The 22468-nt window shown below is 37.2% G+C and overlaps 2 protein-coding genes across 3 annotated transcripts; one reads left to right on the top strand and one right to left on the bottom strand.

Moving 5' to 3' along the window:
• Positions 1 to 1890: 1890 nt before the first annotated feature.
• On the top strand, positions 1891 to 5530 carry LOC142525343 (glycerol-3-phosphate dehydrogenase [NAD(+)] 2, chloroplastic). 2 transcript variants are annotated; one of them, XR_012815056.1, is made up of 9 exons: positions 1891 to 2301; positions 2908 to 3044; positions 3206 to 3311; positions 3489 to 3690; positions 3785 to 3872; positions 4101 to 4248; positions 4738 to 4887; positions 4964 to 5126; positions 5242 to 5530. XR_012815056.1 is itself a non-coding variant. In XM_075629618.1 (9 exons), exons 1-9 carry the CDS (start codon positions 1939 to 1941, stop codon positions 5254 to 5256), a joined length of 1359 nt encoding a protein of 452 aa, XP_075485733.1. In that variant the 5' UTR covers positions 1891 to 1938; the 3' UTR covers positions 5257 to 5530. The 2 variants fall into 2 exon arrangements, 1 of the variants encoding a protein (XP_075485733.1); XM_075629618.1 differs by having other exon boundaries at positions 4977 to 5126.
• Positions 5531 to 6503: 973 nt separating this feature from the next.
• On the bottom strand, positions 6504 to 10703 carry LOC142524432 (uncharacterized). Its single transcript, XM_075628434.1, has 5 exons — positions 10274 to 10703; positions 7941 to 8874; positions 7321 to 7416; positions 7092 to 7228; positions 6504 to 6835 (listed from the first exon to the last, which is right to left on the bottom strand). Exons 1-5 carry the CDS (start codon positions 10528 to 10530, stop codon positions 6661 to 6663), a joined length of 1599 nt encoding a protein of 532 aa, XP_075484549.1. The 5' UTR covers positions 10531 to 10703; the 3' UTR covers positions 6504 to 6660.
• Positions 10704 to 22468: the final 11765 nt, after the last annotated feature.

Below are 22468 nucleotides of genomic sequence, written 5' to 3'. Positions count from 1 at the left end.
TTAGAGGGTGAGGGTGAAGAATCTTTATTTTCCTGCTGAGTCATCGCCTAGCAGATGAGTAAGAGGGTGACGAGGTGAAATCTTTATTTTCCTGCTAAGGCGTCGCCTAGCAGAGGAGATAAAGGGTGAGGGTGGAGAATCTTTCTTTTCCTGCTAAGGCGTCGCCTAGCAGAAGAGTCAGAGGGTGACGAGCTTAAATTTTTATTTTCATGCTAAGGCGTCGCCTAGCAGAGGAGTCAGAGGGTGAGGGTGGAGAATCTTTATTTTCCTACTAAGGCGTCGCCTAGCAGAGGAGTCAGTAGGTGACGAGCTGAAATTTTTATTTTCCTGCTAAGGCGTCGCCTAGCAGAGGAGTCAGAGGGTGAGGGTGGAGAATTTTTATTTTCCCGCTAAGGCATCGCCTAGTAGAGGAGTCAGAGGGTGACGAGGTGAAATTTTTATTTTCTTGCTAAGGCGTTGTCTGGCAGATGAGTTAGAGGGTGATGGTGAGGAGGTTGAAGTTTTTATCTTTTCCTGCTAAAGACTATTTTTGCAGAGGAGTTAAGGGCGCGGGGAAGTGGAAATTATTTTCATTCAAAAGCTTAGTAGAGGATCTTGAAGATGGAGGCGTCGAGGACATTCCGTGTTAGAAAAATTTATTCGGTTTATCGATAACGAACAATGTTTGCCTCTGCGAAAATTACGGGGATCGACCTGCCCGGTCAGGTCGCTATTTAGAAATCACACAACCCTTCGCAAGGGAATATATCAAAATTCTCAACGTACTGGACGAGGATGGGCGACGCGAGGGCTCGGGCGAGGGGCGAGCGTGGCACGGCGTGGGCGAGCAGGCGAGGGCCGAGCACTCGGGCGAGCAGGCGAGCGAGCACTCGGGCGAGCAGGCGAGGGGTGAGCGTGGCATGGCGTGGGGCGAGCACTCGGGCGCTCAGGCGAGGGGCGAGCGTGGCACGACGTGGGCGAGCGCGGCATACGGCGAGGGGCGAGCGTGGCGCTCGGGCGAGCACACGGCGTGGGGCGAGCACTCGGGAGAGGGGCTCGGCGTGGGCGACCAGGCGAGGCTTGGGGCGAGCGTGGGGAGGGGGCGACGCTGCAGGATTGCGACTTGATTTATTTCCAATTTTTTGGAGACTGACAGATGGCGAGAAGGACACACAACTCACATGTTGTAAACCGAGAACAACGCAATTAATCGAACTTTGAACCTACGATTCTGTTCGACTCGGGAGGGGGAGACTGGTGATATCCCAGGGATGAACCCATCAAGATCCGGCCCAAACTCCCGGCCCATCTCTAAGGCCCACATGTGAATGGGCTCATGACAAGCCCATGTATTCTCCTATAAATACCAGGTTTGAGCGTATGATTGGACATTCAATTTTGTTTTCAGCAGCACCCTTAGCTGCTCCCCTCATATATCATCAGTCACTGATTTGAGCGTCGGAGGGGCTACGCCAGGACACCCTCCTGGCCCCCTTCTAACGGTCTTCTTCGTGATTTCAGGCTCATGACCATTTCAAAACCCTGCGTCTGTACTAGTGACGCTTGCCGGGATCGGACCCTAAATTTCCCGTGAGTATCAGTCGCTAATTTAGCGAAGACTTAAATTAAATTGTTGCTATTGTTACTACAGTTTTTAAAACCATGTTAATCGTTTATGTTGTGTTTATTTGTAGTTCTTTTTTATTTATATTGCTCTATATTTATTTACATAATAAAATATTATATAAATATGTAAAAAAATATATTAAAATTGTAAATAAAAATATTTAAAATCTATAGATTTAAAATTGTTTGGTCATTCGTAAATAAAATATTAAATAATGAATAATAAAATAAATATTTAATTACATAAACTCAATGTTTCCACTAGAAAACAACATACACGTGGAAAGAGTGTGGATAAAACTCCCAAAAATCCCAGAAATTCAAGCTTCACCAATGGCTTCTTTGCTCGAGCCGCCGCAATTTTCACCATCCACGACACTGCCCGGCGCCCACAATAACTCTTACAAGCCCAATAACTCAAAACCCATCCATTTTTTCCTGCCTGTTCTCCGCACTCCAACCTACGCCACCCCTCTCCACCTCTGCGCCGCTGGCGACGAAATTGTCGACTCAGTACCAGAGCCGTCGCCTTTACTTCCGCTTACGGCTGATACTTCTGGACATGATTATAATCTTGCGCTTGAGAGAAGCAAGGACCGGCGCAAGGTTGTTCGTTTGGCGTGGGAGAAGCTGGTCCGGTGGTCCCGTTCTTGGAGGTCGAAGGCCAAGTCCGACGTTCTTGAACGCACCAATAAGGTCTCGAATCCTTTTTTTTTAAATCTTCATTTCCTGCTAGGAAAATTTCGAACTTTCTTTTGTTCATCTGATTTCGTTGTACATTGTTACCTTTTTGGCTGGCTTTTTATGAATGGCACTTCGTGTACCATTTTCTTAAATTTTTTTTTGCCTAAGGGGTGTCGACCAGAAATTATTGGTTTGATACATATTTATAATCAAATGCTTAAAGAAAGAACTGCATGGTCTTGCAGTCGGTATGAAAGAAAAGAATCAAATTTTCTAGTCATTCTTTGTGACCACCCATTTTGAGCTTCAGCAGCAGCATTAATCTCGACCGCGTCTGAGAAACTTCAAACCAGATGTATCAAATGTGACTTGTTAATTTTTTTTTCTATGGCAGGAATGATTTTTAGGAAGAATCATGATAAAACTTCTATATATTTGGAATGTAGTGTATTTTGTTTATGCATTGTAAGAAGTGATGGTACTTTCATGTTTCGTGTTCTCCAATATTGGTGAAATATCTAAATCTATTGGTAGTTCCGATCGCTAAAGTCATGCCTATTGATAGGATTTTTGGTTTGAATGAAGGACTCAGCATGGTTCGATTTATTTTGGCCGTAGGTGGTGGTGCTTGGCGGGGGATCTTTTGGAACAGCTATGGCTGCCCATGTTGCTGATAGAAAGGCTCAGCTAGAAGTTAATATACTTGTACGAGACCGTGAAATTTGTGAATCAATAAACAACAATCATCGAAATTGGTAAACACTCTCATGCTGGTTCTCCATTATCCAGTTGTTTAAAAATCAATTCCCCAAATTCCTGAATTTAGGTGAAAGTGTGAAACTATTTTTGTAAACCATCTCCTGTTATATTCCTCTTCTATTAAAGCGACCATTTATTTTTCTTTTTTCTGTTCCAGTAAGTATTTTCCGGAGCACAAGTTGCCAGAAAACATCATTGCAACAACAGATGTCAAAGATGCTCTGCGGGGTGCTGACTTTTGCTTCCATGCTGTGCCTGTGCAGGTTTCTTTGTAGATTCCATCAAACTTCAATTACTTGCGTTTGACATTCTGTTGTTAATGAGAGTGTACCTCAATATGCAGTCCAGTTTCACGGTTTAACTAAAATTTGAATGAATTTTGTCGTACAAAATATCCTTATATTTTACAGTTATCTGTTTTTGGTTTATCCTATTGGCAGTTCAGTGCCTTATTCCTCGAGAGCATTGCCGATTATGTCGATCCAGGCTTACCTTTCATTTCTCTCAGCAAAGGTCTAGAGCTCAATACATTTAGAATGATGTCTCAAATAATCCCTCGATCACTGAGAAATCCACGCCAGCCCTATGTGGTTCTGTCAGGACCTTCATTTGCGCTGGAGTTGATGAACAAATTGCCAACAGGTACTTCCCTGGGTTTCAAGTTACTGTTCCTCTGCAGAATCAATGTTTCACGTTTTGGTTTAAAGTAACGGAAAAACTGCTTTATGTTTGCAAGCAATGGTTGTGGCTTCAAAAGACAAAAAGATGGCAAATGCTGTTCAGCAACTTCTTGCTTCGAGAACCTTGAGAATCAACACATCAAGGTAGTACTTGTATAGTAAATATTACCTTGTATTTGTTTGTTCAAATTTTCATAGGGCTCATTTGGCACATTCGCACATGCACGCTCAAGTTCAGTATGTCCTCATGCTAAACCAAATGAAAAGTGAGAACTGGGAAAAGTTGGGTTTTGTTTATGTTTTTATAGGAAGTGTGAAAACATGTTCACGAACATATTGCTTTATGCCCAGCAGTAACCCCTGATGCTACAGTGACGTTACAGGTGTGGAAATGGCAGGTGCTCTTAAGAATGTACTTGCAATAGCTGCCGGGATTGTGGTAGGACTAAATCTTGGCAATAATTCTATGGCAGCTCTTGTTGCACAAGGTTGCTCTGAGATTAGGTGGTTGGCAACAAAGGTTAGTTGACTCTTTTCCTGCCGAGCATTGTTGGTATTGTACTTTCATGCAGTTTTTTGCCGAACAGGTATTTGGGATCATGTTGTGAATTTAATTTTCTGTTCTCAACATGTGTTTGTACCATTGGTTATTTCAGGAGTTAAAGTAAGCATATGGCCAAGATATCTGTCTTCTTGGCTAAGTGATAGTTAAGAAAACTTCATAGTTTGCTATTTGTCCGAGAGTTTAGTATTGTGGTATATCAGAAAAATCACTCTCTGTATGGCATAAACCAGAAGATGTTCCAAAATATCTATGGTTCTACATTAAATTTATATGGACTTTTATGGATATCCAACTGTATGTGATATATGAGGAGTATTTCTTCACGTATATAGCATATTTAGACTTTGTTGGGTCCTTTTTTCTGTGACAACTGAACTCTTCTAAACTTTTCGTAAGTCGCTAAGATGTCTACTATACGATGTTGATATGTTTCTCTCACTTCAGATGGGTGCCAAGTCAACAACACTGACTGGTTTATCCGGAACTGGAGATATCATGCTCACATGTTTCGTGAATCTTTCAAGAAACAGAACAGTTGGGGTTCGTCTTGGATCCGGGGAAAAGCTTGATGATATACTCAGTTCCATGAATCAGGTGCTGAAAATTTTTGGGTTGCATAGCAAAGCCAAGCAATATTTCAACTCTTGCTAATACATAGCAGTTTTAACAGTTATATCTTGTAGGTGGCTGAGGGTGTCTCCACTGCAGGAGCTGTGATTGCATTAGCACAGAAATACAAAGTCAAAATGCCAGTTTTGACAGCAGTTGCTCGAATTGTTGACAACGAACTGACACCAACAAAAGCCGTTTTCGAACTTATGAATCTCCCACAGGTTTGTTATTAAACATAATTTATGTATGAATGTAACAACTTCTCCAGGATTTGATTGTTGCCACTCTCATTGTCGTAGTCTTTGACACGAAAGCATTTAATTTTTTGTGCTGTAGGTTGAAGAAGTTTAGTAAAAGAGCTAGCAAGCCACTCCACATAATTTTCTGTGAAGTACACGAATTAGGCTTGGAGAAATCCGAACTTTTGAGTAAGACCTGCGGTCAATTTTTTTCTGCTACATTTTGTAATGAATCTTATCATGTTGTTTGTACATCTTGTAAAGGAAAATGTTAAGAGATGTATAGAACAAGAAATATTGACTCCTTGATTTATACAATGTGGTATCCTGCTGTATAGTCGGATGGTGCACATGAAAATTGAAGAACAATTCGTGATCTTTTTCGATTTGATGCATTATACGACAACACCATATTGAACCTTCTTTCATCTTATGTACTACTAAGGCTATTGAGATGCTATGGTGGAGGTATTGTTTTCACTGCTGATCGAACGATTATTATTGATTAAAATAGCATTGATCCCATATAATTTTTTTTTCCAAAATGTAATTGTGATAATTGGATTTATCAGGAAAGCAATGTAAGGATTCAAGGTAAGTTGTACTAAATCTACTATGATTAATGAAAGACTACAGTGACGTATTATCCTCGTTGCTCATCCGACGACTATAATTGATCAAAATATATGGAATCCATACTTGACTCCACATAAATTTTTATTTAAGTCATGGCGACAATAGAACGAGCAAACTCTACGGATAAAAAAAGTAATAGAACAAACAATGTGACAAAAAAGTTTCTTTTAACTTATGGTAACATTGTGATGTTGGTATGGCCTTGTAAACCAAACATGCAATTGTTTCAATTAGCGACCTGTGGGAATTGAAAACATAATGTCAGCTTCTATATCAATAATAGAATAAAATCATTGTCGTTTTACAATGTATGGCGGAGCCATTCAGTGCCACATAGGCGAATACACGTGATGATATATGTTATGTTGAGACAAGGGGATGCTGTAAGACACTATGATACTTCAGATAATAGCTGCATCTTACAAAAATCCAGGATTGAAATAACAGCAGTATTCATCTTCAACTTTGAACATCTGAAAAGCTCGGTACTTTTTTCATATATATATATATTTGGAGAGACGTTAAAATGGGCCTCAAACTCGAGACTTATCCTGTCACCATGCCAAAAGGCACACGAGCTCAATAAATTTTCATTAGGACATATCAACAGCAGAACAGTAAGGGGTAAATTTAGTCATTTTGGTAGTGATTTACAGAAGGAGCCATTCCGGCGATTTGAGAAAACCACCTACAGAAAAACAAAATGATGCAGTACCACAAACATAAGGGGTCAAAGGTAGGTAATTTCATGTATCAAATTCATCACAAGTTATTAACTTTAGTTTTTACAAGGAGATGAGATCTAGGCCCAGGAGGATCTGGTATAGCATACTATATGAACAAGATGATGCAGTTGAAGGAAAATATTAGACAAGAGCTATCACTCTCGTTTGTCCTCCTCGAGATCTTCGACAAGTCCAAAGACACTATCTGCTGCAACTGATGTCTTCCTATCTTTTCTTTCCACTTTGGACGCCATGTCTCCGGCCATTAGTACTGCTGTGCTTGTTAGAGCTATGCCTTCCTCCTCGTCATCACCAGTCTCGTAGGCATACCTACGTTTTAAACGAACAAGAGAAAAATTACGCACCTTTTATGAGCATTTTATGAACTAAATCAAGTGGATCTCAAAACAACTAAAACCAATATAATATTAAGTGTTAAGGTTGCAATTCAAATTTGTATACTGTCAGAAGCCAAAACACCATGCCTAGATCAACGTGACAATGTGGTATATAGGAAAATGGTGATAATTGGTGCTTCCCAACAAATTATGAATAGAAAAGAAAATAGAAAGGACATAGAACTTACCTAGTTGGGTTATTAGAAGGAGCCAAGAGTATGCATAGAACCACCAATAACAAAAAGGCGAGCATGGTCCAGAATGCAGGGATGATCCAGGATCTTCGCCACAGTTCACTTAGAGGGTCACTAGCATTGAAATACAACTGCATTGGGAAAATTAGTTGAATCTCACAAGTTTATTTAGTAACTATATCATCAAACAAAATTGGGGGAGGGGAATATAACAGAGAATTACCTCATAGCCGATCCAAGCGACAGAAAGCAAAACTGATATTGCTAGAGAATTGGTAAATTTTCGATAAAGCTCAAGTTTGGCCATGCTTCTTCGAATCTTAAACGGAATTCAAGAAGCAAAATTAACTCAGAATTATAGCAATTTAATATACTTTATACAGGAAATAACAGCAGCAGAGTTTGCCATCGTTCCCACTATGAATACGAGGAACTCACGCTTTTTCCACTTCAACAAAGGATCAAAACTGATATACAAAAAAAATTAAATAAAGCAAAAGAAAAGGGAAAAAAAATTCTGGGAAGGATCACAAAGTTGATGATTTTTGCGCACAAGAACGTAGAAGAATTAAAGAGAATTTATTTCAATAACAAGTATTTTGAACAGCATAAATAGCCTTTACAACAGATAAAGCAAAACTCAGACACTCGATGCATAGCAGATTTATCATTCTTTTAGCCTGGATAGAAGTATCAAGGATTAAGTTGCCAAAAAATTTAAGGGCGGACGATAGAGAGGAAAATTATCAGCCCAAAAACAGAATCGCAGATAAACGAATTAATAAATGCACACATACCAAACATGCAGTGGCGACCAACACTAAAGGATGCTGACATTAATACCTGAAGTTTCTCCAAAGTTTTAGATAATGATGAGAAGATCCAAAGAATAAAGCAAGCATCCAAAAGTGCCACCGGTAGCACTAAAAAAAGCCTGGCTTTTCCTGCAAAGTCGTTGATATTTCCCAAATGCTCAAAAAGCTCTAGGGCTTCTGATGCCACAAAATACACAACACCAAGAAGAATAATTTTCGAGGTTATGCCTCCAAGAGTTGGTCGCATAACACCATAACCCATCGAGACCACTAAGAGAAGAAGCCGAGATACGGTTTTCTTAACAGCACTGAAGGTAACTGCCCAAAGCGTAATCCCCATGGGTCTACTTCCAGTAGCATTGAAATTTGCATACTCAAAGTACCAAAACGCCATTTCACACATTCCCAAACCAATTACAGAAGTGATTTGGTAATGCAACAGTATAATATCTTTCCAGTGTTGTACAAATCGCACAAACCATATGAGACCAAGACCAAGATATGCTAGAGACATCAAGCCATAGAATGTCATTAGTGGTGCCATTTTCCCAGGCAAATAGCCTTCGGGATTTCTCCAGACGGTCCTTCCATATATTATTGTTCCTTTCAATTCTGGATCACAAAACATAAAGTAAAGATAATACATCCCAGTTTTATTTATCTCAACAGTTTGAATATCCATAATAGCCACATCATCTACTCCCCGAAACGAAGTTCGTAGCCTTCTCGGCCAATCTGGGTTATCAGGGTCTTGGCGGATGATAACCTCTCCCACCTTGCAAAACCCATCCTTGGCAAGAGTGGGGTTACAACAAATTGCATTGGTACCTATATGAGTACCACCAATCTTATCTCTATCTCTGACCTCCACTATTATGGCCTCCACCACGCCCGTACTTGAATGCATCTTATTTTGCTTGCTGGCGATGTCCTTTGGTCTCTTAAATGTGATCGACTCAAACCTGAAGCATGTGGCATATGCGAAAATAGGTTAGAGTTTTAAATATGTCTCACAAGAGAAAACTAAAAACCATTTGGTCGGGTCCCACAGCCATGAAGCACTGCAATCATGGTTTTGGGCTCCAATGCAGGCCCATAGAAACAGTAGCGAACCCAAAAGTTAGACAAAGGTAGATGCAATTAAAACTTGAAAAACTTGGAGGAAAGGGGACACAACCACATTTTCATGTATGTATGGAAGGCGACGCCCTGCCAGCCACGTCTTGCTTCGCAACTGAACAAAGGTTTACATGAAAATTCCAATAAATTAATCGTAACAACCTAAGTTCCAAATAGAAAATCCAAATGACGTGTCAAAGACGCACCTAAGTGACGACAACATAAAACCGACAAACGAATTAATTGCGACAAATCTAAACAAATAACGAGTGGACACTAAATGTTTTATAGCATGCTCTCCGCTCCATTTCCTCCAAAAGTAGTGAAGCTAGAAGTTAGACAAAGGTAGATGCAATTAAAACTTGAAAATCTTGGAGGAAAGGGGACACACACACACACACACACACACACACATATAGGAAAAGGGACACAACCACACACACACACGCACACACATATGTAGAAGAATTTAAAAGATGAAGGAAAGCGACGCCCTGCCAGCCACGGCTTGCTTCGCAACTGAACAAAGGTTTACATGAAAATTCCAATAAACTAATCGTAGCAACCCCAATTCAGAATAGAAAATCCTAATGATGGGTCAAAGACGCAAATAAGTGATGACAACATAAAACCGACAAACGAATTAATTGCGACAAATCTAAACAAATAACGACCGGACACTAAATGTTTTATAGCATACTCTCCGCTCCATTTCCTCCACGCGGTCTCCGCAGTCTCCTCATATCTGTGAGGAAGATTACTTGCCTCAACAGTCAACTGTCCAGCTAGTGAGCCTCAAATCAAATACTTTCATATGCCAAAATGCGACTCGTTCAAATTCACCATTATTTATGATCCTCATTTTAACTAACAGTCTAAAACCCTATGAAGTGAAAAAGTTCATCAACCTTGGTACACTAAACTTCTACTGACCTTCCAAATCCGACACAAGGGAAAGGAAAACATAATATCCTTCATAACCAGACCTTTCAGTTGAAAAGTAAATAGAGATCAAATCAATGCATGGAGATCAATAAAAACAATTACACACACATCACCAGCAAAAACACATTCTAAATTACTAGGAGATTAATAAAACCAAACATCTATAAGCCACTTACATACCTCTAAGTAATCACGCGAAATTTTTTTAAAAAAAAAATTGGCAACATAAAAGGGCAAAACTTACCACAAACAAAAACTCACTCAAATTTTTAAGTCGAACCCAGTAAATCTTTATACCTGATGAAGGATTTTCCATTAAGGGGCTTATTTTTATCATCAGCGGAAGTGGTTTTAGAAGGGTCCAGAATCTTGGAAGCGTAGAGCCCTTCACTCCCACCATGGAAAAAGAAGGAATCGAAGCGAGGAATGAATTTCTCATTCTTATACTCATGGATCGAACCCATCACCCCATTTTTGCTCAACGTACAAAACAACAGCAAAACCCCAACAAAAATGGCCATTTTTCGACATTGAATCACTCTGCTAAAGAACATCTCCCCACTGTTTTTTCCTCCGCCGTCTGAAACAATGCAAAGAACAAATGAAATGGGTATCAAGAATCTGTGAAGAAAAAGGGAGTGAAGGGTGATTTGTCGATAATATAAGAGCAGATGACGATCTGCTAAATTTTAGGTGTCATTTTCTTTTCCCTTGACATCATCATCGATGCCTCCTATTTAATGAAACTGATGAAGTTGATAAAAAAAAATTTAAAATTAAAATTAAAATTAATTTTTTTTTTTACCCAAAATTTATATATGTACAGGCACAGTCATACATTGATTTTTAGTATTTCTTTATTTTTTTTGTCAATGGTTTAAGTTAAATTTTAAGAAAATAAATAAATCCATAAATTAGAAAAATATTTGATTTTTTTTTATATCAAACTAAATCGAAGATAAAAATAATTATAATGAAATTATTTAATTTAATATAATAATACTTTTATAATATATATAAAAATATTAAATATGACGAGTGGTGAGGTATGAATACTTAATTATATAAATTATCAGAAAGTTATAAAAATTTACTATCTTATATAAAAATCTAATAATAATCCCATCATCTGTCAATCTGAGTGCTCATCATTTGCCGACCACGGGAGTTTGCCCTCTTTGTAATTATGGCCTAAATACAACAAGCCATGCATTGTTTGCATGCCCTATTATTAAACCATGCTGGAAATGTTCTGGGTATTGGCTATTTTTGAAAGGAGTTCGGTTTTTAGATGTGTTCGATATTTTCATTGGGATGAAGGAGAAACTGGGTAAACTGGAATTTGAATTCTTTGCTATGCGTACTTATGCTGTGTGGAGCGAGAGACTCAAGATTGTACACAAGCAGAAAAGCACTATGAAGGTTCTTAATGTTGATTGGAGTGAGGCTTTACTGCATGAATTTCAGTCTGCTCAATGCTCACATTTGAAAACCACATGTCCGCCTACTGCACCCCCTTCACCTTGCTCTTGGATAGCCCCTCCTTTCAATCAGCTTTGTCTTGATGTGGACGCAGCGTATAAGAACCTCTAATCAATTTGCGATTGACGGGGTGGTAAGAGATCACGAAGGCAGGATGGTACTAGCGTTTGGTATGATGACTTTTAAGCCTCAGTCGGTGGCCCTCGCTGAACTTGGAGCGATTGCTGCTGGGATAAGGGTGGTGCAGGAGCATAATATTCTCATTAATCACATTAACTCGGATTCTCTTCTGACGGTGCAAGCAGTCATGTGTCCAGAGGAAGATCTGAGTTATGTTGGATCTTGTGCGGAGGATATTAGACGACTTCTTGAGCAAAATGGCATTCGACATCTCTTTCATGTTAGGCGATCTGCCAATACGATTGCACATGCTCTAGCTTCTTTTGCTATTTTTTCTCCCGATCTTTTTGTTTGGAAGAATGAGAGTTTTCCTTATTGGTTAGTAAAACTTGTAAATCCAGACTTTGTCCTCTCTTAATAAATTTGCAAGTTTTCCTCGAAAAAAAAAAACATGTGGACATCAATCTTGAACATATTTGTTTGGACAAGTACTTATAAAATATATTTATAAATTTTTTTACAAATTTTTTTTATACAAATTTTAAAAACTGTTTTAAGAATAAATATACAAACGTTTTTACAGTTAAAAACGTGTTTGAACAACTTTTTTTATTATTCTAAAACGTATCATACGATCCGAAGGGTAAATATTCAGTCTGTGACGGTTATAAAGTGGCGATTGGCTTCTTTGATTCTCCTCCCTTGAGCTCGGGTAATCATTCCATGGAATGGCGGCGATTTATTTGGTCTCCGAAGGTTCGTATTTTTTGGTGGCGGGTTATGCATAACATTATTCCGATGGAGCAGAATTTAAGGGCACATCATGTCCCGGTTCTTGGAGAGTGTCCATTATGTCGCCAACTTTGTGATTCTACTGTCCATGCTATCTTCACTTGCTCGGTTATTAAGCGCTGCTGGAAAAGAACGTATTATTGGCCGATTCTAAATTTATCATGTCATCTGGATGTGATAGATATTTTCCTTTGGATGAAAGAAAAGCTGAGTATTCATGAATTTGAGGCATTTGTGATGCGTGCTTGGGCGATTTGGAGTGAGAGACTTCGGATCACTCACATCCACGGAGATTTTCATTCTACTATCAATATAGAGTGGTGTGAGAGTCTTCTTCAAGACTTCCAGGAAGCTCGTCGAGCTTTGAGTATTTCTCCTGCCTGTAGCCCAGTGCGTGCTCCGACAGCCTGGATGGCCTCGCCTATGCACTCTCTCCGGATGGATGTGGACTCATGTTATAATGAGCACACTCAGAGATATTCAATTGGCGGTGTAATCCGTAATCATGAGGGACAACCGGTACTAGTTTTTGAAAAAAAAATTGAGAAGCCCTCATCTGTCTTGTATGCTGAGCTTCTCGCTATAGTAAAAGGGCTCAACATGTCCAGTACACATAATCTCCGGCTTCATCATATCTCAATGGACTCTCTTCTCACCGTGCAAGCAGTCTCGGGAGAAGAAGAGAACCTCAGTTATGCCGGGGCCCTAGCAATAGATATCAGATGACTTCTGGCTCTTCAGGGAAGCTCCTCTCTTAATCATGATCGGCGTTCTGCGAATTGTGTTGCTCACGCTTTGCTTCTTCGTTTCATTCCCCTTTTGTTTGGGAGTGTGGTTCTTATCCTTTTTGGTTGATTGATCTCGTAATAAAAGACATTTTCAGTTTTCAATAAATTACAAGAGTTCTCACCGTAAAAAAAAACGTATCATACCATTGTCTAACAAAGTACAAATTTATGATTATCTTTTTTATATAAGGAAAAAAAATCAACGATCATGCTACATGTACAATAGGTATTACATATTGGATTATAAAATACATTTGAAATGACAAAAATATCTTAAATGTATTTTTGAAAGAGTTTTCCATGTAAAATGCAAGGATAATTTTGTAATTTCGAATGTATTTTATAATTCAATTTGTAACACTTATCGTACATATAACAATTTCAAAAATCAAACACCTTTTTCCTTTTTATTATGGATTCAGTTAGCAACATTATCTTATTTAATTCCTTTGCATTAATCTCTAACCATTTGGGGTTAGACAAAAATCAAAATAAAACCCATTGTTAAGAAGGATCGTGTATTCAACATATCTTCCATTGTCTCTTCACGTAAGCAAACTCCCACTACATTTAAGTATTTTTATTATCATGTAGTTTCTCATTTTATGCTGGGAAAATTTTAATTTTTGTATGGTAAGTTGAAATATTTTGGTTTTTAGTTTTGGAATTTGTCAAAATTTGATTTTCATCCGATAAATCAGAAATTTTTGTGGATTTTGTCTTTTTTCGTACGAAGTCTATAAATCCAGCAACTATAGCTTACTTGACATCGATTTTCTCCTACATGGCTCACATGATGAAAATAAAATCATACGTTGCACATCTTAAAATCTACCTAAGCAAAAATAAAAGAAAACGACAAGCATTTGTCCTCCTATTTTTGAGTATTGGATATCGTTTTTCTATATTTTCTCTTTTATTTTTTCTTAGACGGATTTTAATGTTATAACACGAGCTTTAATTTTTTTATATGAGTCGTGTAGTAGAGTATCAATGTCAAATAAATAATATTAGTCGGTTTAATGACTTTCGAGAAAAAATAATCGAAATAAAAAAAAATCCATTTTACTGAAAGAAAACTAAAATTTGGAAAGTTGAATAGGTATGTAAGGGCGAAACTCGAGGGGGCTAGCCCCTTTCTTATTGGGCTTACCTATATTGGTCTAGGATAGTGATTTTTTTGGGTAAGAGTGAGTCTCATGTGAGACCGTCTCATGAATCTTAATCTGTGAGATGAGTCAACCCTATTCATATTCACAATAAAAAATTAATATTCTTAGCATAAAAAATAATAATTTTTCATGCATAACCCAAATAAAAGATCCGTCTTACACAAATTTATGTACTTAGGTAAAGGCCCACTTCAAAGATTTTGTTGGGCTGTATAATGACCCGATCAATTGTTTTTAAACGTTGCAATCTTAAGTTTTTTTTTTTTAACACAGTTTCATGCAGATTTTTTGTCTTATTAAAATCATGGTATATTGGAGTCAAAATCGTCGTGTTAATTTATTGGTTTGTCTTAAAAAAAAGAAGAATTTATTTAAAGTCAATTTTAATTTTTTATCCTAGAAAATATAGATATAAAAAGAAATAAGATCGCATCAAATTATAAAATAAAACAAAATATTTGAATTTGAAATGTCCTCTAAATTTAGAATAAGAAAAAAAAATCAAAAATAATAAAATCCTCAATTTTGTTAGCAAGAAATCATTTAGAATTAAATGAATAGTCAATGTATTAAGCATAAACAAAACTACACATGAAATTAGGATTTTGATTTTCCATTTTATTGACTGATCATTATTTATCTAATGAATTTTATTATGAAAAATATTGCGAGAAGTGAGCTTAAAATTGATGACGAGGATATTTCAAAACTAGGAATGTTTCTTTAAATTAATTTGTTGTATTTAATAAAGTTTTTAAACGTTTCTCCTTTTATACTTATTCGAACTAATTAAATGTCATTAATGAGAAACAATTTTAAATTGACAAGCAATCAACAATCACAATTTTCTGAATTTATCTTTTTTTTTTTTAAAGAAAATCGGCGGCACTATCGTTACGACAGTTTGCGAAATGTCAACGGAACTGGAACAGTAATGCTTATGGAACAATATGCAATTTTCAGCAAAAACGATGTCCTCATATTTGGTTATCTTATTTTCACCAAGTTTTTCATAAAATATGATACCTATCCAGACTTGGTTCCATGTTTGATTCATAATCATAAAAGAGTAGGTCTTTTGTGAAACGATCTCACGAATCTTTATCTGTGAGACGTATCAATCCTATCGATATTCACAATAAAAAGTAATACTTTTAGCATAAAAAATATTAATATTTTTTCATGGATGACTCAAATAAGATATTCGACCCACGAAATTGACCGTCTAACAAGAGTTTTTGTGATCATAAAAAGTTTACGAGATATTTATGCATTTATTCTTCAATTTTGTATGTTTGTGTTATCAAATCTATTACCTAAAATGATATAGTTAAAATTATTGTAAGAACTCATTCTGTCACGTTTAATTTTATACTAAATTGTCTTAAGGTTAATCTTCTTTCTATTTTTTTAATAATTAAAAGTTATTTTTCAATATTATATTCATTAATATTTTCTAATTAAAAAATATATATAATTAGAAGTGGATACATCATAATCAGTTTATATAAAAAAAATCATATCTTCAATAAATAAAATAAATTCAATATAATATAAAGTGTAGTAATCAGATGGAAGGCAAGAAGAAGGTTCAGAGTAATCCATGCATAATTTTCCACATTGAGAAAAAAAAAAAGAAAAAAGTGAGCACTAAAAATTATTATCCATAAGTTTATGAGTCTCGCTAAGGGCCAAATTAGGTAAACCCCTTTTCCAAATATTCCAGAAGATGGGAACGTATAGAATATATTTATATATATATAAGTTGAGATTTTGACCTAACTCAACTTCAAATGCTAGCTCAAAGGAGAAGATTGTTTAATTCTATATATACAACTCTCAAGGATTTAATTCAACCAATGTAGGGCATTTAACACACATCTCACGCCTATGAATGAATAACTGGTGCGTGAAGTTTACCTGAAATTATCGGGTGACCCGTAAGACGGTCTAACACATAACGATAAGTTTTAACACACATCTCACGTCTATGAATAAATAACTGGTACTGTATCATATATCTTAGATATCAGTCTTACCCATTTTTACCACCGGATCTGTCTCAAATAGAAACAATATTATCCGTTAAGAGCTGATGTCACTTTTTGTGGCCCACCTAGCAAACTAGTTCTGGAGATCAGTCTTTCCCATTTTCTACCAACGGCTCTGTCTCTAGCAGAGACAATATTATCCGTTAAGATCAGATGTCATTTTTTTATAGCCCACTTAGTCAACCAGTCAACCAGATCTAAAGATCGACGCACGAAGACTTCCCAGGAGGTCACACATCTCAGTATTACTCTCACTCAAGCACATTTAATCTAATATTCTCCAAGAAGTATACAAATATGCTTTTTAAGATACTTGAACTCTTGACCTCGCAATAATATTGATTATTAGGATTAATCGCTTACCACTAAGCCAAAATCTATATCCGTTAGCCAATAAGTAACTTTATTTCCTTATACTCGTGACTTTCAGAATGCACTTACTTGAGTGCTAATGAGTCAGACTATTAGATCCATGAGTTTAGGAAGGTGTGTATCCATCTGCTGGTTCTGTCTCATATTTCTTAGATATCAGTCTTATCATTTTCCTATTGTCGACCATGTCCCCAGTAGAGAAAACATTACCTGTTAAGATTTGACGTCATTTTTTTACAGTTCATCTAGTAAATTAGACTAACCGGTGTTGTAATGCCCGGGATTTTATTTATTGTAATCGGAGATTATCTGAAATGATTTGGGGATAATTGAGGTGATTTTAGACGGAAAGGATTAGATCCGAAAAGACGGAAGAAAACACGAATTTTGTGCGAGGACAGTACAGCTCGCGCATATGCGCGACACAGAGGCGCGCATATGCGCGAGAGGGACAGAAGACCTCGTGCATATGCGCGAGGAGTATGCGCGCATATGCGCGAGTTGTGTTGAAGGTATTATGCGTGACCAGCAGGTCTCGCGCATATGCGCGGCTTGTGTGCGCGCATATGCGCGAGCAGTCCAGTAACCAAGATGCAAAACAGAACGTTGGGTGCATATGCACCGAGATAGTACGCGCATGTGCGCGAAGCGATTACTTTGTCATTGCCGAGACAGTAGGTCTCGCGCATATGCGCGGGACTGAGGCGCGCATATGCGCGAGGCATGCGAAACAAAAACGTGACACTTGGTCTCCTGTATGCAACGTGTATATATATAGATTACAAGCAATTCAGTTATCAGAAAAGAGGAGAAAGAAGAGAAAACCGAGGGAAGCTTCGGGTGAAATTTAAGTTACGAGCCATCCGTCCGTCTGTTTTCGAATCCGAGTACACTACCGTGTTCTTAGCGACGACAGCTACAACGGGACGTAAGTTTCATGGAATTCTGGTATCGTTTGAAATTGTGATATTGTCAGAATTGAATATGAAACATATATGGTGTTTCTGATATAATATACATCGTATAATTGAAGTCAGATTGAAGAACAGACTGTGTATGTATTTGTTATGATTTTCGGAGTTGATTTGATTGAGATTCGATATCAGAACTGTATTGTTATTGATTATGAGTGGTGCCGATATTGATTATGAGTCTGGTATTATATCTGTGATGTTGAGATTGACGGGAGTATCGAGACTGTATTGTTATACCGTCGAAACCTCAGTAAATTTATATTGATCAGATTCAGTAGTAATTTCGATTATATCGTGATATCGTCGATATGTATTAGATTGTATCTTGATTCGATATTGATCAGATTATGTTTGATTTGAGTATTGATCAGAATAGATTTTGAATTGAGTTGCATATTGAGATTGTGCCTATGCGATATTGTATTTCAGATTGATATGGACAGATTTGACTTGGAGACTTCGACTTCGTCAGACCGCGAAGACAAAGGTATAAATTTATGTTGATGTGGGATTGCACAACTCGAGGCCGATTGACTTGAGTTTCCTAAAATCACATACTTTACTTTATTGCATCGATATTTGCAATTGTATGAGGTTGATACCTTTGATTTATTGATTTATGTACTGAGTCATTAAGCGGATACGCCTAATTGTGAATGAGTAATCTTGTGACAGTAGTGTCGGATAGTGATGGAATTGTCACCGGCACATTGCATATTGTCACATGATATGATATTGGTGAAAATACCAAAGTCTGTGACGGTTAGGTCAAGACACCGGACGTTTGGCTATATCGGAGTGGATAGAATTGGAGTTTCTTCTATTACTGGTGTTCGATATGGAAAGAGCCAAAGTCCGTGAATAAGAACATGCCACCACCCCGATCGGGAGTGTAGGTGGGTGTATGTTCTTATTCCGATCGGGATCCCTAGATTAGGACTGAGTCGAGTCTGAGTCTGAGAATCACGGAGAGTGATTCATTGCTTGATATGGAATTATGTTCCTGATGATGGTATATGTTTAGAATATAATTTATTCTTGATATTGATTCATGTTTAGGATTATAATACATGTGATGAATATTTGATTCATGTTCGGATTTTGATACATGTTATGAATGTTTATTTCATACTTTTATATTGTTTATATGAAAGGCATGTATACATGATTTATACTGGGAATGTAATTCTCACCGGAGTTATCCGGCTGTTGTCTTGTTTGTATGTGTGCATGACAACAGGTGGGACAGGATCAGGGTCAAGAGAAGAAGAGAGAGAGATCATGATTAGAGTGGAGACTACGGACTTGGATTAAAGATAGGGTTGAACACTTGATAATTAGTTGTTAAACCTTAGTTTTTATTGAATGTAGATTGTACAGGACTTGTACTTTATTTATATGAATCTGTATATTAGTTAGATTCCATTACGTTCCGCAATTAAAGAAAAAATTTTTTATGACCCAAATTACTTGAATTAATAAATTGATCCTAATGATGATTAAGAACTGAATTAGCGTCTGGGTCCCCACAACAGGTGGTATCAGAGCTATAGATCCATTATATTGAGACTAAGATAGAAGCTAGTGAGCAGGGTAGATTGAGTTTTCTTTCCTTGCATGTGATTGCTAGCATGTGATTTATTATAATGTTGAATTACATTGTGTGTGCTAACATGATATTATGTGTTATTGTTTTTAAATACATGTTACCTGAATATCTGAGTTGATTTGGTAATATGTCTGATTTGAAAATGAATCAGAACCAATTCTTGATCAGAAGGTAAGCTGATCAGAAAGGGACTGAGATTGATTTATCTCATGTGATACTAACTCTTGTGGTAATCAGATATACCTCTTCGAAGAATTCCAGAAAGAGGTAGTACTTCGACTGATCAGATAGATGTGTCAGAAACTCCGATGGAAATACAGTTGAAACAGTTTCAGTCATTTCAACCGCCAATTCTGAGAGGTACTGAGACATCTGATGATTGTGAGAATTGGTTAGATGATATAGAGATATTGTTTGATTCACTTGAGTATTCAGACGAACGGAGAATTAAACTAGTGCCCAACCAGTTACACGACGTCGCAAGGAGTTGGTGGATTACAACCAAAAGAGTATTAGAACAGCGTGGTATGGTAATTACGTGGGAAATCTTTAGAGCGGAATTCTATCGAAGATTTTTCTCAGTTTCGTACCGAGAGGACAAGAAAGCAGAGTTTGAGAATTTGAAACAGGGCCAACTTAATATTGAAGAATATGTTGCTAAATTCTCTACTTTATTACGTTTTGCTCCTCACGTGGCTGGGAATGATGAAGCTGTGACTGATCAGTTTGTTAAGGGATTAAATCATGAGATATTGACATTAGTAAATACAGGCCGACCCTATAGTTTTGTTGATGCTCTGAGTAGGGCCAAGAGAGCCGAAGCCAGTCTGACAAGACAGAAAGGAGCTTCGTTTGCGCCTCTAGCATCGAGACCACAGCAACCACTTCTCGGACCTGAGACTGGTAGTAGTAGTGGTGAAAAGAAAGACTATTTGAAAGCTCGAAAGAAGCAGTTTAAGAAGTTACGCAGCAGTCTTTCTAGCTCCAGTAGTTCGAGTCAGAGTTATACCGGAGTGTATTGCAGCACCTGCGGAGGGAGACATCCCACTGAGCAATGCCAAGGAGTATTTGGTAGTTGCCGTATCTGCAGACACTCAGGACATTTTGCTAGAGTATGTCCACAGAGAGGTTCCCGAAGATTCCAGGGAGCAGAGGCGTCTGGTGGTAGTGACCGAGGAACAGATCCAGGATGCACTTGATGATGTAGTGACATGTATCTGTTCTTTTATGATTTTGTTATATATGTATTGGGAGATTCTCGTACATCTTATACATGATTTCTGAGTGAATTGCATTGATGTATGCTTTATTCTATTGGGTTTGTATATACTGTAGTATTGATTTCTTTATCTTTTGGGGGAAAGATTGATACCAGTGAATTCTGTAAATATCGTATACTGCAGTGAAGTGAGAATGAGATTGAGTTAGATTATGTTGTACTTGTATTGTCTGATTCTGGCAGCATTATTGATATGAATATATTGAACAAGTACAGAGCTATTGTAGATTATTACCAGGAGATGGTAAGATTCGGACTTGAAATGGCCGAAAAATGAATAATACACGGTAAGGATTTTCGATTTAGAATTCCTTTGATATCTGTATTATTTATGACTCGATGATTATCGAAAGGAATGAAGTAATTCCTTATGCATTCAGTTGATTACTGAAAATGAATATACCATGAGCTGATTTGTCAGTAGCAGGAGAAATGCTAAAGTCTTTCTAGATGAAATTCCGGATTTGCCTTATATCAGGGAGAGTGATTTCCGCCTTGATTTGATACCAGGTACTGGTTTTATTTTAGAAGTCCGCACAGAATGATATTGATTGATTTGAAAGAATTGAAATATCAGTTAGAAGATTTACTGACCGAAAGTTACATCTGATTGTGTGTTTCTCTGTAAAGTACTTCAGTTCTGATTATGGGTTGATGAATCCGGTATTCAGAGATATTCTGATGATTTTATGCCGTTTATCTATGATATTTTGTGATATACTCGTGGCATATGACTGACTGAATTGAATATCTTGTATTGAAGGATCTGAGAACTGAAATTGTTGTATACAGAAATTGTTCAGATATGAATCTTGATTGAAATAGATTGTATTTGTGGTATGTAATATCCGATTATAGTATACCGATTGATCTTGACACAGTTGAAGCCGTGATCAATGACTAAGAAAGACACCGATGGTAGAAAAGTTAGAAATTCATATTTGTCAGCGGTTAGAAAATTATGATATGTGATTGTTGTTGTGAAATTGCTTAAGAATGGTTATTGTTCTAAAACAGTATTAAATACAGATTATATTGTTTGGGGGACATTACATTCGAAAATGATATAGCAGTTGATTTAAACAACGTCGAAGATGTGATACAGGTTATTGGGAACCGTTGAAAGTATATACAGTTCAAGCCGAATCAGAGCCAAACTTACGAATTCAAGTAGTTCCGAAGTTTGATCAGAATGTTCAGAACTCGGTTTCGATAATCAGAACAGGGTGTCGATCAGAATATCAGGTAGGTGATACGGTATTGTATGTGAATAACCGACTTGTTTGTGCCAAATATTTCGAATCTGAAACGACAGGTATGATCATAAATGCGCCATCTTTAATTCAACATTTATTCTGATGATAGAAAAATGTAGACTGACTTGAACTGACCGATGTTAGGAAAACAGATGAAATCAGTTGTAACAGAATTTGTACTGAAATGTCTAAATTACCGACAGGAGAAAACAGGAGATTGGTTATATTGATTATCGATTCTTGAATAGAAATGGGAGTACATTTATATAGATTTCGTAATGAAACCACCGAAATCTTTTCAAGATTGTGATGCGATGTGATTGTTATTAATAGATTGCGTGAATTTGCTTATATTATTTGTACATGAAGACTTACAGATATGACTAGTCGATGGAGATTTATGTTAGAAAAGAGGATAGATTGTACTGAATGCCAAAGTTGATTATATCGGACTGTGATGTTCGTTTGAATTTTGTACTTTTGGCAGAATTTACAACAAGATCTTTCACCTATCGTTTATAGATCAACAGATAGTCGGAGCGAACTATCCTGATACTGGAGAATATCCAGGAACTGTAGTGTTGGATGTTAGCACTG

This window comes from Primulina tabacum, chromosome 14 (assembly GCF_025594145.1).
Source record: "Primulina tabacum isolate GXHZ01 chromosome 14, ASM2559414v2, whole genome shotgun sequence".
Taxonomy (NCBI): Eukaryota; Viridiplantae; Streptophyta; class Magnoliopsida; order Lamiales; family Gesneriaceae; genus Primulina; species Primulina tabacum.
Note: the sequence above shows the minus strand (reverse complement) of the source record. Positions and strands in the feature narration are given on the sequence as shown.

Coding starts and splice junctions, on each gene's coding strand:
- LOC142525343 (XM_075629618.1), top strand. CDS start 1,939: ATGGCTTCTTTGCTCGAGCCGCCGCAATTTTCACCATCCACGACACTG. Junction 3,312..3,488: donor TCCATGCTGTGCCTGTGCAG/GTTTCTTTGTAG, acceptor TCCTATTGGCAG/TTCAGTGCCTTATTCCTCGA. Junction 3,691..3,784: donor GATGAACAAATTGCCAACAG/GTACTTCCCTGG, acceptor TATGTTTGCAAG/CAATGGTTGTGGCTTCAAAA.
- LOC142524432 (XM_075628434.1), bottom strand. CDS start 10,530: ATGTTCTTTAGCAGAGTGATTCAATGTCGAAAAATGGCCATTTTTGTT. Junction 7,417..7,940: donor AAACTTTGGAGAAACTTCAG/GTATTAATGTCA, acceptor ATTCCGTTTAAG/ATTCGAAGAAGCATGGCCAA. Junction 6,836..7,091: donor CCTTCTAATAACCCAACTAG/GTAAGTTCTATG, acceptor TTTAAAACGTAG/GTATGCCTACGAGACTGGTG.